This window comes from Lucilia sericata, unplaced genomic scaffold (assembly GCF_015586225.1).
Source record: "Lucilia sericata isolate MDLA Ls3-8-SP2 unplaced genomic scaffold, ASM1558622v1 Contig000623F_arrow, whole genome shotgun sequence".
NCBI lineage: Eukaryota > Metazoa > Arthropoda > Insecta > Diptera > Calliphoridae > Lucilia > Lucilia sericata.
The window spans coordinates 251,386-266,447 of NW_023994629.1; the positions used below are offsets into that span (position 1 = coordinate 251,386).

The 15,062-nt window shown below is 32.4% G+C and overlaps 1 protein-coding gene across 1 annotated transcript; it reads right to left on the bottom strand.

Annotated features, from left to right (window-relative positions):
• Positions 1–2,989: 2,989 nt before the first annotated feature.
• LOC119606796 lies at positions 2,990–10,469 on the bottom strand. Its single transcript, XM_037960391.1, has 2 exons — positions 10,034–10,469; positions 2,990–3,961 (listed from the first exon to the last, which is right to left on the bottom strand). Exons 1-2 carry the CDS (start codon positions 10,094–10,096, stop codon positions 3,425–3,427), a joined length of 600 nt encoding a protein of 199 aa, XP_037816319.1. The 5' UTR covers positions 10,097–10,469; the 3' UTR covers positions 2,990–3,424.
• Positions 10,470–15,062: the final 4,593 nt, after the last annotated feature.

The following is a 15,062-nucleotide window of genomic DNA, read 5'->3' on the forward strand; positions in this document are numbered from 1 at the left end:
AAATTCATGTGTTTATTGAACTATAGCGGGTAAGTATTTATTATATAGGATTAAGGTAAGTATATATATATAACAAATTTTAGGTTAAGGTTTATTTTCTTTTGAATTAGGGTTTAGTTTGAACACTAGGGTTAGGTTTATATATAAGTAAATTTTAAATATTTTTTATGTTTAAGGGTTTTAATATTGACATCAGGGATGGGTATTTTTTGTTCATTGAAATGAATATTATGAATATATGTTCTTGAAGTAGAAAATAAAACAACTCCGTTGTTTATTTTCAAAAATTTCAAGAAATGCGATTTTTATGGCGGTTTTAATTTGTTCAAAACTACAAAAATCAAAAAGGTATTAAACTATGAACCTTTTTATCTTTGAGAGTTCATATCGGATTTTTTTGATTTAGAACCCAATCTCTTACTATGGATGAGCTCTTTCATTCTAATATAATTTTTATATTAAAAAGTTTAAGAGTACATTATTTATGGAAATGCACTTTTTGAATGCATTTTTGAAATCGTTCTCCCTGTTTAAAATTTTCTAAAAGTGCATAAGTAGATTATTTGAAGTTTTTTATGCAAAATATAAAAATATTTTGTTGTGACGTTCATTACATCTATTTTTGCCGATTTTTTAAAATATTTTATATTGAAAAATGTTTAAATTTTATGGATATTTTATGCATTTAACAGAATTTAAAACTGCTTAAAATACGTTACTGCGCACAATTAGGAAAAATGATAATAGCATATTCGTTAATAAAAAAAATCTTATTTCCTATCCTATACGTATATAAAACAGATTGTTTGTTTGTTTGTTACGCTTTCACGGCAAAACTACTGAACCGATTTACATGAAATTTGGACAGCTCATAGGTCTAACCCCCAAAAAAAAACAATAGGCTATATAATATCTTGATCGGATGCCACGCCCCTTTTTACACCAACTTTTTGTAAAACAATTATTAAACCAAATTTACGTTCAGGCATACAAAAAACTACTGATCCGATTTTCATGAAATCTATTATAATGAATGTTGTGGTATGAACAGTACGACACATTACATCTTCAAAACCTATAATCCTATATCCTATATATATAAAACAGACTGTTTGTTTGTTTGTTTGTTACGCTTTCACGGCAACACTACTGAACCGATTTACATGAACTTTGGACAGCTAATAGGTCTAACCCCAAAAGGAACAATAGGCTATATAAGATCTTGATCGGATGCCACGCCCCTTTTTACGCCCACTTTTTTTAAAACTATTATTACACCAATTTTACAATCACAATATGCAAAAACTACTAAAACGATTAACCTGAAATTTTGCATACCGATAGGTATAAGCTTGGTAAGAACTTTAGGCTATATATAAGAACTTGATCCGATGACACGCCCTTTCTACGCCCGATTTTTATAAAACTATCCTTACCTATATCTTATCCTATAATTATATGAAAGAGAATGTCTGTTTGTTACGCTTTCACGGACAAACTACTGAACCGATTTACATGAAATTTCGAACACTAATAGTTCTATTCTAAAGTAGAACAAGAGCCTATATAAAATAATGATTAGACGTCACGATTCTTATTATGCTCACTTTTTTCTATATAATTGTTATACAAAATTTGCATTCGAGACTTACAGAAAACTACTGAACCGATAGGTCTTATCTCAGGATCGGACGCCACGCCCCTTTTTACACCAACTTTTTGTAAAACAATTATTAAACCAAATTTACGTTCAGGCATACAAAAAACTACTGATCCGATTTTCATGAAATCTATTATAATGAATGTTGTGGTATGAACAGTACGACACATTACATCTTCAAAACCTATAATCCTATATCCTATATATATAAAACAGACTGTTTGTTTGTTTGTGTGTTTGTTTGTTACGCTTTCACGGCAAAACTACTGAACCGATTTACATGAAATTTGGACAGCTAATAGGTCTAACCCCAAAAGGAACAATAGGCTATTTGTTTTTCACGCTCACTTTTTGTAAAACTATTATTACACCAATTTTACAATCACAATATGAAAAACTTCTAAACCGATTAAGAACTTGATCCGATGCCACGCCCTTTCTACGCCCGATTTTTATAAAACTATCCTTACCTATATCTTATCCTATAATTATATGAAAGATAATGTCTGTTTGTTACGCTTTCACGGACAAACTACTGAATCGATTTACATGAAATTTAGAACCCTAATAGTTCTATTCTAAAGTAGAACAAGAGCCTATATAAAATAATGATTTGACGTCACGATTCTCCTTATGCTCACTTTTTTCTATATAATTGTTATACAAAATTTTCATTCGAGACTTACAGAAAACTTACATTACACCAAATTTACGTTCAGGCATACAAAAAACTACTGATCCGATTTTCATGAAATCTATTATAATGAATGTTGCGGTATGAACAGTACGACACATTACATCTTCAAAACCTATAATATAAATATAATAATAAATATATATGAAACTCTTTTTATACTCTTTCACTACATAACTAATAAACTTATTTACATAAAATGTGGCGTTTAATAGGTCTAACCTTAGAAGTTAACAAGTTAGAGTGCTATATTCGGCTATGCCGAATCTTAAATATGTACCCTCCACCAGCAAGCTACTTTTTATTAAAAACCATTTAACTATCTTATTTTTAGATAACTTGACTTCACATGGGAGCTACGACCAATTACGGGCCTCTCCAGAAAAAATTCGTAGAGTGATTCATATGTATGTACACAAAACATATTTGTGTCGAATTTTATCAAGATAGCTTTATTTAACAATGAATATGTGAGTTTAAATGATTTTCGGAAGATAGCCTTATATGGGAGCTGTTTAGCAAGAGTTTTTGCTAAATTAAATAGACCGATTATTCAAAAAAAAAACCACTAAATAGCCGATGCGAAAAAAAAATATAAAATTGGTGTTCACGATTTGGTGTTTAAAAAACAAGTGTTTTATTAATTTTAAAAATGGCAATTATTTTCTATATAGTATAACAGTTTTTTCTAAAATTACCCAAGCCTTACAAAGGGCAAGGGTGTAAAAAACTACTATTTTTTACAAAAAGTTTAAGGGTTTGCAGTTCAATTCAAATTTTTTTTTTTTATATAATTATTTTAAATTCATTTCAAAATTCATTTTTATAAATTATTAAAATGGGCAAACATGCCGGGCCCATTGAAGGACCTTGGTCTTCAATCCAACGGAAGAAGCGCTAGCTTGTGAATTGGCCGCTTAATGACTCCGTTCCTCGTCCTCACTTCCGCTACTCGGATCTTGCCGTCTTGGCCTGGAATAACGGCTATTATTCTGCCCGTCAGCCACTGCATTGGCGGAAGATTGTCGTCGTGTACGACGACGATTTTGTCGACGGCGACGTCGGGCATTTCATCGCACCATCGCGTCCTCTGTTGAAGGCCCAGGACGTAATCTCTCACCCAGGATCGCCAAAACGTCTGCTTGAGTGCGGAAATACGCTGCCATCTCTTCAAGTACGACAGCTTGGCCGACTCGTCTGTTGGCAATCCGCTGGGCAGCGCTCGAAGACTCTCTCCGACCAATAGATGAGCTGGTGTCAGGGCCTCTCCGTCGTTGGGATCGCTGCTGACGGGGCATATTGGTCGTGAGTTGAGGATTGCCTCTACCTCTGCTAACAGCGTTGTTAGCTCTTCCACTGTCAAGAGCGCGCTGCCAACGGTTTTCACCATCAGGTTCTTGGCTGACTTGACCGCTGCTTCCCACAACCCGCCGAAGTGAGGAGCCCTGGGAGGTATAAAGATGAACTCCATCCCTCTGTTGGCGGCGAACAATTCTGCCTGCTTCAAGATTTCTCCTCTGGCCTCTCGCAGCTCTCGGCTGGCCCCCACGAAGTTCGTTGCGTTGTCGCTGTGGATTCTCGTCGGCATTCCTCTCCTGGCGATGAACCTTTTGAGACACAAAATAAAGGAATCGGAAGATAAATCACTAACAAGTTCTAAGTGTACTGCCTTTGAAGTGAAACATACAAATACAGCTATATACATTTTTACGGGTGGACGGCCACGAATTTTTAAAGTTACATTCATTGGTCCGCAAAAATCTACGCTACATATCTTAAATGGTCGCAAAGCTCTCACCCTATCAGCAGGCAAATTTCCCATTATTTGGTTCATTAGCTTTGGTTTATACATAAAGCAATGAATACATTTGCGAACAATTCGACTGCATTCTTCTTTGGCATTAATTAGCCAGACTTTGTCTCGAAGAAGAGCTACTAACGCTTTAGCTCCTGCATGGCAGTTTTCGAAGTGCAAATGACGTAAGTAAATAGTCATAAAGTGACATTTTTTAGGCATCAATAAGGGAAATTTCGCATCGTACGAGATTGCTGCATTTAGCAATCGCCCGCCTACCCTGATTAGTGAAAATGTTCGATTGTGATCATTAAATTCGTGAATAAATGGATTCAGCTTTTGCAAATTCGATTGCAAGACTTGTGAATTCTGAAGTTTTTTAATTTCTTGCGAATACTCATCGTTCTGTATAATTTCCACTATTTTAAGGAATGACCAATTCATCTCATTTGCTGTTGGGTTTACGGTTGAGATATCCAATTCTTTTTTACGACAGCGCTGGATGAAACGTAATACATACGAAAACACTCGAATCAACTTAAGGTAGGATGAATGTTTATTAATCAGCTCTATTATCGAATTGGAATCTTTGACAGCAAAAAATACATTGGTTTTTCTTTTCTCTAATGATATTTGTTGATCGTTCAACGTAAAATGTTGATTTTCTGGCCATTCATTACTTTCACTAAGCAAGAATTCCGGGCCCTTGAACCAAATTGAGATCATCGACATTACAACCTCTAGATACAATATCAGCAGGATTGTCCCGTGAAGGAACATGTCGCCAAACAATTTGGTCTGACAATTCCTGAATGTCTGCAACACGATTTGATACAAATGTTGCTAGGGTTGATGGATGAGTTTTAATCCAATGTAGAGTTATTTCAGAATCAGTCCAGAACGTAACGCTTTCAATGTTACACGATAACAGAGTTCTCACCTTAGCCCATAATTTCGCTAATAAATGTGCTGCGCAAAGCTCAAGTCGAGGAAGCGACTTAGTTTTCAAAGGAGCTACTTTAGATTTTGCTGTTAGCAAACGACAAGTGATTTGATTAGCCACTCTACTTCGAACATAGATGCAACATCCATATGCTCTCATTGAGGCATCAGCGAAACCATGAATTTCGCTAGTAGAATGCGAACTTGTTAATACATGGCGGGGAACTTCGATATTATCAATTTTTGACAAATTTGTTTTAAAATTTTCCCAGGATGTCTGAAGATTCATCGGAATCGATTCATCCCAGTCCAATTTCTGTAGCCAAAGTTTTGAATCATACTGGAATCAGGATTGGTTTCATAATTAGAAACCCATTTAGTCAGATTAAACCCCGCTGATTGCAATATTTCAGTGACTTGATTTCGTATTACCTCAAGTTCTTCAATTGAATCTGCTCCAGTTAGCAAATCATCGACGTAAAAATCTCTACGGACAACTTTAGATCCAATTGGCAACTTGGTTCGGAATTGATCGCTTAAATACATTAAGCAGCGTATTGCCAAAAATGGAGCCGATGACGTGTCATAAGTAACTGTATTCAGTTTGTAAATTTCAAGGCTATCTGTCTCACTTTCACGCCAAAGTATTAATTGGAATTTTCTGTCTAGCTCATCAATTAAAACTTGGCGGTACATTTTTTCAATGTCAGCAGTGAGGGCATATTTATGTAGACGAAACCGAGTAGAATACAACTCTTCTTGAACTGTTGGTCCAATCATTAATAGATCGTTAAGAGAGAGTTGTGTTGTAGTTCTACACGAAGCATCGAAAACGACTCGAAGTTTCGTCGATATGCTCTGTGGACGCAATACACACTGATGTGGTATAAAATAATGTGGGAAATTTGGTACTTTATTGCCTGTAATAGACATGTGCCCCAGCTCAATGTACTCTTTCATAAAATTATTGTACATCTCTTTCGTTTTCAAATCTTTTGATAAGCGACGTTCCAGTGAAAGAAAACGTCTTCTGGCTATGTCAAAAGAACAACCCAATTTACTCGGATCGTCTTTGAAAGGGAGCGACACTTCAAATCTGCCAGACGGCAATTGTCTAATTGATTCAACAAATTTCTCTTCACATTGTTGGTGTTCTAAAGTTAGAACTTTTGTGTCTCTGGGAATTTCTTCCAATTCCCAAAATCTCTGAACAATTTTATCAAGAGACAAATCATTTTCATCATTACCCCATGTACTTATGTGACACGATTTGTTGGTGGAAGTCTTACAATTTTTGTATTTACCAGACACAACCCAACCGAGAAGTGTTTTCTGAACAGTTGGGATGTCGGGACTTCGTCTTATTTGACCAACGCATAACAGTTCAAAGAAAATCTCAGCGCCGATCAACATATCAATTTTCTGCGGTTTGAAAAAGTACGGATCAGCAAGTTCAATATTATTAGGAATATTCCAACCAGTGGTAGAAATTACCGTATCTGGCTGATAACCGGAAATCGATCGAAGAACCCAAACGTCGGAAGAAAATTCGTGGGAATTCACTCGAGATTTCACAGTAACTTGAATCTTGAATTTGTCTGCAGAATTAGTTTTCCCTATGCCTACAAGATTGAGATTATTTTCTTCTTTTTCTAATTGCAATCGTTGCGACAATTCTTCAGATACAAAATTAATTTGTGATCCAGAGTCCAATAATGTCCTAGCAAATACATATTGCCCAGATCTATCTTTTATTTTAACCAAAGCCGTAGCCAAGATAACATTATCTTTATTAGAGGCTGAAATATTGACAGATGCACTCGAAGATGCACTCGTCTGGACTTGAAGTTGTCGGATTTACAGTTTGCGTGTTATTGATGCAAAAGTGTATGATGAGAACGATTGCAAACTCTACATTTTGTGGCAGTACATTTTGTTATTGTATGACCTTTTCTCAAACAACTTATACAGGCCGGTACATTTTTTATGAAATCAAATCTTTGAGCAACAGGAATGGCAGCAAAGGACGGACAGTTAGAAACATAATGTTCCGCTGATCTGCAAAAAATGCATTTAATATTGTCCTGCTGTGTTTTGACTTGGCACGAAAATGATTTTCCTTTTCTACCCGTATTGTTGTCATTCTTCTTTTGAGTAATTTTATTAGTTTTAGGTCGCGAACACGAAGCTTCTTCAGCTGATATATGTGTATATCTCTTATTCAGGGCCTCTTCGCAATCACTCCACATTGGCAACATATCATAATTAAGTTGCTCTTCCCATTTAGAGCGAGTGACTGGATCGACTTTTGTCATAACCATATGAATAATCATAGCGTTTGAGATAGCTTTGTCATCACCAATTGATAACAGTGAATCATATACTGCCGAAACTGTGTCAATCGTGCTCCTCAAAGCTGAAGACGAAGGTTTCGTTATTTCGGGCAAGTGAAACAATTGTCTAATATTGTCGAAAAATATAAGACAAGGATTATCATAAACCCGTTTCAAACTTGCTAAAGCTTTGGAATAGTTCTGTTCAGTAATTTGATAAGCCTTCACAGTACCTAGAGCTTCATCAGAGAGACATGAAATCAAATGATTGAACTTTTCGATTTCAGTAAGCGACATGTCATGATCAACTAAACTCTCAAACAAACTAATGAAATGTTTGTACTCTGAGTACTTGCCGCTAAATTTTGGTAATTTCATTTTAGGAAGACTGCTGTGGTGTGTTGGATAACCAATAGTAGAATCATGGCTGCTTTGTCTTCGACTCGGTGTCAAATATCTAAGAAGTAGACATTTAGTAGTCACACACAAGTCTTCAACAGCAGATCTTTCATCGTTCTCAGGATCTAAAATATCGATTTCTGACTGATAAGTCATTGCCTGTTCAATATATGAATTTAATATATCGAGTCGACATTCCAATTCAAGTGGATTAAAAGAAATTGTTTTTTCCTTTATAGATCGCCGAACGCGATTAATATTATTCAAAACTGTATTCTTCTGTTGATTTAGAATTTCCAGTTTGCTTTTACCAGTTTTCTTTGATGCGTGCATTTTGTATTATTTTAATTTAACTTTATTCGCAAATTAGTTTTACAAATAGATGTATGGAAGGATCTCAAGAAAATATAATTGTCTATTTGATGAAGCAAATTAACAATTTTCGAGATCTAAAAGCGATTAAACGACTTCCAGTTATTATCGAAATAATTTGTTATAATTTCAGAAATTTTATATTGATTTTACAAAAAGCTATGGAAGGATCTCAAGAAATCTTATTGTCTATTTGATTATTAAAATTGACAATTTTCAAGATCTAAAACGATAAAACGACTTCCAATTATAATCCAAATTATTTACTATAATTTCAGAAACTTTATAGATTTATAAAAAAATACTTTTCTGCACGTTATAATTTTCGTTAGAATTCAAATAAGTATTAAACTTTTGATTATAATAATCGTTTGCTAGCTTAAATGTTCAAACAAATTCAATTTGCAAACACAAGCAACAGAATTCGTTCAATATTATCAAGAATTCTACAAATTAAAAACTCACAACGACCTCTAAATCGATTTGTTCTCAATTGTAAATTATTTTTTACTAAAATAATTTCTCAATCTTATCTTTACTTAATTAAACCAATTTGTGCTCAATCCTCAAGCTTTTTATAAATAATTATAAGTATTAGAAATTTATTATTAAAAATGATAAAGATATTTATCTATTTATATATTATTTAATTTTCATATACTTTTTTCACTATATTCAGTTTACATAAAAATGTTCGCTGGGTTGACGTTTGTTTTTTCTTATGTTGCCTTCTCTACTTTTTACATGTGTTGATCTACGTTACAAACATGTGTAACAGTGGAGCCAAGTCTCAATATTACAACAGCTGTGTAAAAGTAATGCCAAATATGATCAATCACAATAGTTGTAATTAGTAGGTACAAAAAAGGAACAACTCTGTTTATACAAACGAATGTCAATACAAACAAACAACACAATAATAAATTAAAGTGAAAGTAAAAGAAAAGTAGGAAAATGGTAAGTATTAGTTATTAATTAATATTAAATTTTATTTTCCAGGAAAATAAAACAAATTAAAGCGAAGAGAGCAGAGTAAAAAAATTAAGAGAAAAACAATGACTAAGAAAACCGATCGAGATCATCGAATTTATTGTAATTTTAATTAGTGAAAATATGTGCAATATTTTTGGCAATAAATGTGTGAAATGTATTATTTGTTTTTATTTAATGTTTCACTTTTCAGGGCGAATAATAAAATAAATTGGTAAGAAAAAATAATCGTTGTGTGGAATAAACTTGCGGAACGTGAATTTTTTTTTTTTTTTTATTAAAAGAAAAAAGTATTTACTATACTTCGTATCTCGAGCAGAGATACAAGCCGATGGGAAATGATCGGCGGCGGCGGCGCAACCATTTTGGGTCGGCGGCGGCGGCTTATTACAGAAAATATCGGCGGCGGCTAAATTGTCGGCTCAATTTAACTTTTTCTTTAGAAATTGACCTTATAAGGTTTATTATATTGAAAAATCTTTGTATAATAGTCTGTTACATAGAAACCTGTCTCTGTATAAGTTTTTTCTGCAGAAAATGGACATTTATAGTAGTTTTCACTATTTTAATATTAGCACAATATTGTGTGGAAACTCTTTTCAATTTGCCATAAGAATTCAAAATAGTGGCAACTCCGTTCAATTTGGTGAAATTATGTTTTGAAATACATGTGTGATTCTAATCTTTATCAGCGGCTACGTTTAAGCCGGCTTAGCTTTTGAGCCGAAAGAAGTCGGCGGCGGCGCGGCTTGCAAAATATTACCGGCGGCCAGCCGCCGCCGATTTGAGCCGTCTCGGCTTGTATCTCTGATCTCGAGTCTCACACAAAATTATTTATTCTTGAATACCTGGTTTTGTTGTTGGTTCGAACTTCCCTTTTCTTTTTGGCACAAGCAGCAATTACAGTGCATTTGGATGCTCCTTTGATGATTAAGGGGATGAAACACAAACTTTATTGTTTTTATATTAAATGTTTTGTTTATTAACCGAGCGTTTTACTAACGACCGCGGTTTTTTGAACGTTTGGTTAATTGTGTTAGCACTTAAAACACAAACACTTTGTTCTTATAATGTTTCTTTTTTAACCGAAATGTCTGATTGCGAAAAAAAATACAATTTTAGTATTCGATTATTTAAATGTTTTTTTTTCTTTATTAAAAATCAGTCCCTGCTCGGGCACCAAAATGTTTAGCAAGAGTTTTTGCTAAATTAAATAGACCGATTATTAAAAAAAAAAACACTAAATAGCCGATGCGAAAAAAAAAATATAAAATTGGTGTTCACGATTTGGTGTTTAAAAAACAAGTGTTTTATTAATTTTAAAAATGGCAATTATTTTCTATATAGTATAACAGTTTTTTCTAAAATTATCCAAGCCTTACAAAGGGCAAGGGTGTAAAAAACTACTATTTTTTACAAAAAGTTTAAGGGTTTGCAGTTCAATTCAAATTTTTTTTTTTATATATAATTATTTTAAATTCATTTCAAAATTCATTTTTATAAATTATTAAAATGGCCAAACAGGAGCTATGACCAATAATGGACCGATCCGGGGAAAATTTGTTAGAATGATTTATACGTATACAAAACATACAAGTTGAATTTTATACCGATAGCTTTATTTATCAACGAAACATATGCGTTTAAATGTTTTCGGAAGTGGACCCTATATGGGAGCTATGACCAATTATGGTCTTATCCGAAAAAAATTTCGTACAGTGATTCATATATAGACGAAACATACTTATTTCGTTTTTTATTTGACAATTAAATATGTGCGTTTAAGTGATTTCCGGAAGTGGGCCTTATATGAGAGCTATGACCAATAATGGTCCGATCCGTAAAAGATTTTGTAGAATGATTTGTATGTACGCAAAACATATCTGTACCGAATTTTATCAAGATACCTTTATTTGACAATTAAATATGTGAGTTTAAATGATTTTCGGAAGTGAGCCTTATATGGGAGCTATGACTAATAATAGACCGATCCGAAAAGAAATTTGGTAGAATGATTTGTATGTACATAAAACATATTCAGCTCGAATTTTATCACGAAAGCTTTATTTTTATTTGTCAATTAAATACGTGTGTTTAGGTGATTTTATGACCAATTGTAGACCGACTGAGATCTACGTTGGTGATTTCTATTCATATTATATTTGTATGTACATAATTTTGTGTTGATACCGATATATTTGAGGGAGTTATTAACGATAAACTTATATCCGGGAATATACACCTTTGTATGGGGGCTATGGGAAATATTGGATCAATTGTTATGAGTTTGAACATACTTGATCCCTGCCACAAAAAATATTGTCTGACAAAATTCATCGAAATATCGTTGGTAGTTTCTGAGAAAACTACTTAAGAATTGGGAAAAAACGTTATTTTTTCGAGGTAGTTTGAAATTTTTAATCATAACTTTTTACGTCTTGAACCGGTTTTACTGATTTTCAATACCAAACTGGACCGGATAATAAGGAATGTTTTGGGTGAGTTTCGTGAATATTTATTGCTTTGTTTTAACGTGAGCGTGTTTTACACAGACAGACAGACGGACATAGCTAAATCGACTCAGAATTTCATAAGAATATATATACTTTGTTGGGTCTCAGATGAATATTTCTTGGTGTTACACACGGAATGACAAAGTTATATATACCATCTATCACCACTGATGATGGTGGAGGGTATAAAATACTCTATATGATATTGAGTGGATGATATGCACATTTTTTTGTTCACTTTTTGAATAACTGCTATAACACTAAATTTCTAGGCTAAATATAAAAAAAAAAATTAACCGATTTTCAAGAAATTTGGCAACATACAATGTTTGAGGAAGAGAATGTTTAATACACCAAATCCGAATAAATACACCTATAGGACTAATTTCGGGCCTGTTGTTGTTATATGAAAGAGAAAGTATTTTTGTTACGCTTTCACGGACAAACTACTGAACCGATTTACATGAAATTTAGAACACTAATAGTTCTATTCTAAAGTAGAACAATAGGCTAAATAAAATAATGATTTGACGTCACGATTCTTCTAATGCTCACTTTTTTCTATATATGTAGACGAAATATATTTGTGTCGAATTTTATCAAGTTTAAGTGATTTCTGAAAGTGGGCGTTATATGGGAGCTATGAGTAATAATGGACCGATCCGAAAAGAAATTTGGTAGAATGATTTGTATGTAGACAAAACATATTCAGCTCGAATTTTATCACAAAAGCTTTATTTGTCAATGAAATATGTGTGTTACATTACATTGGCGCTATGACCAATTGTGTACAGACTGAGATCTACGTTGGTAGTATCATTTATATTCATATTATATTTGTATGTACAAATTTTTGTGTTGATACCGATATATTTGAGAGAGTTATTAACGATAAACTTATATCCGAGAATATACACCTTTTTTTATGGGGGCTATGGGAAATATTGTTTCAATTGTTATGAGTTTGAACATACTTGATCCCTGGCATAAAAAAATAATGTGTTACAAAATTCATCGAATTATCTTTGGTAGTTTCTGAAAAAACTACTTTAGAATTGGGAAAAAACATTTTATATATATATATATATATATATATATTTTGATTCGGGAACGAAATTTAAAAAATTAAGGTAAATACAAATATGTTCGATTTTCTTATTCAATGACTAATTGCTATCATCGATCAAGATCTCAATAACTAGTCAAAGCGATTTTTTGAAATTCCCCTTTATTTAAACATAAATTTTATTTTATTTTTTGTAAAATAAAAGTCCCTTTTTTCAAACATCGTTTTAGAATAAAAAAATTAGGATTAAATGCTTAATTTTAATGTTAAATCTCAAATTAAATATAGCTAATTTTTATTAAAGATTCATAAAATAATAATTTTTTCAGTATAAGAAAACAAATTTTGTAAGAAAATTTTGTTTTATAAACCTTTTATAAAATAAAAGTTTGATTATGAATTGGGGGTTATAATCGAAACTACATACATAATTCTATAATTTTTTTTGTAGAATGAAATTTTTAGTATCTTAAAAGATATTGAAGTATTTAAAATCTTTGACTTTTCTTAGCTTTTAATAGTATCTTAGCTAAAATTTTACAGGAGAAGCAAAAAACTATTTAAATTGGAAAGTTTGTGATAATTGACATTGGCGTACATAAAAATGGATAAATTGGACTTTTTACCTTTAATATTTAAATGTTTTTGTAGATAGGGCCTTTTGCTAATTTTGGCCGGAGGAGTCTAATTTCATTAGAATCTGCAATAAAATCGATTTTGGATTTTTGGTTAGTTAGGGCCGTTTGCGTTTCAGGTGACGATATATACTGTCTTATTCATAACAATTCATCAATGGTTTATGGAGCAAATTATGTTTTGAAAATTTGTCTTTTTTTAAATTTATACTCATGTGAACTCTATAATTTGAATATCATTGAGATATTTTCGCTCGTTTTAGGAGTTCGATGTGCTGCACATACTCTGCAATTAGCTGTTAATTGCGTTTTAAAAGAAAAACTAATGGAGAAAGGTAACGTCGACCGTAAGAACCGTGGTTAAAAAATTTAGAACTCCTAATGTTGGCATTCTGTTGAAAAATGAGGGATTAAACAAACCGACAATTGATTGCGTAACACGTTGGTCTTCTACTTATGAAATGCTGGAATCAATTAACGGAAATAAAATAAAACAATTTTGCCAGAAAATGTCTCAAAAAAGTGATGACTTTTTTATTTCACGAAAAATGTGGAAGAGCATCTCAGATGCCGTTGATACGTTGCGACCCGCCAATATTGTCACTAAAACGTTGCAAATGGAGCAACTTACATTTGGCGATGCGTATGCCGCTTGGTGCAATTGCAAATTGCAATTGCAAAAAATTAAAACTAATTTTTCCAATAATTTAATAGAACATATGAAAAATAATAAAAATATTTTATTTGAAAATGACGCGTTCATTGCTGCAATATTTATGGATCCACGCTGGAACGTGGTACTTTAAAACTCTTTAAAGGAACGTGCCATAGAACACGTTATTTCTGTAATAGATAAAATGAATAGTCTTACTCAGACCGATTGCATACTTGTAACCGATGGTGAAATGAATACTAGTTCATCGTCTACAGACAGTTTGGAAGCAATATTACAAAATATAGAAAAGGAAAATTATGGCAAAAATGCATCAATAAGAGAATTATTAAACGAATTTTTAAAAGAAAAAAGACTCTGCCTTCATGACAACGTTCAACATTCATAGCTGTATTAAACAACTTTATATTTCGGCATTCCAATTTAAATTATATTTCTGAAATCCAATTGAATTTTTTTATAAATAAATTAGAATATGTATTTATAAATAAATACAAATTCGATAATTTGGTATTTGTTTTTGAAAATAATATTTTTGTTCTTTACTTTTCTGTTTTCTCGAAAAAAGTTCAATAAAATCGAAACTGAAAATCGGTTGAGAATCAACTAAATTTCTGACTTATATGTGCTTAAAAGTACGAAACCCCGGTTTTATACGTACCTATCTCAAGATTTTGGAGGTGTTTGGCAAATTAAAAAAAAAACAGATTCGTTTTCTACTCGGATCCACCTTCCAGAAAAATAGTATAAATATTTGTTTTGGTCGCATATTGTAATAATTGTTAAAAACGAAATCCATACAATTTTGAATTTAATTTATTTATTTTTGAACATTATTTTTTACTTTTAATTTATTAATGAATGAATTAAAGTTGTTCTTTAATGTTTCTATATAAAAATCTAATTATTCGTAAAACTGTTAAAATTATGAGCGCATTTGTAAATGCAGTTGCAACAATATTGCGTAATTTTACGAAATGCTGCGTAAAT

Coding starts and splice junctions, on each gene's coding strand:
- LOC119606796 (XM_037960391.1), bottom strand. CDS start 10,096: ATGCACTGTAATTGCTGCTTGTGCCAAAAAGAAAAGGGAAGTTCGAAC. Junction 3,962..10,033: donor CGAACCAACAACAAAACCAG/GTATTCAAGAAT, acceptor GTGTCTCAAAAG/GTTCATCGCCAGGAGAGGAA.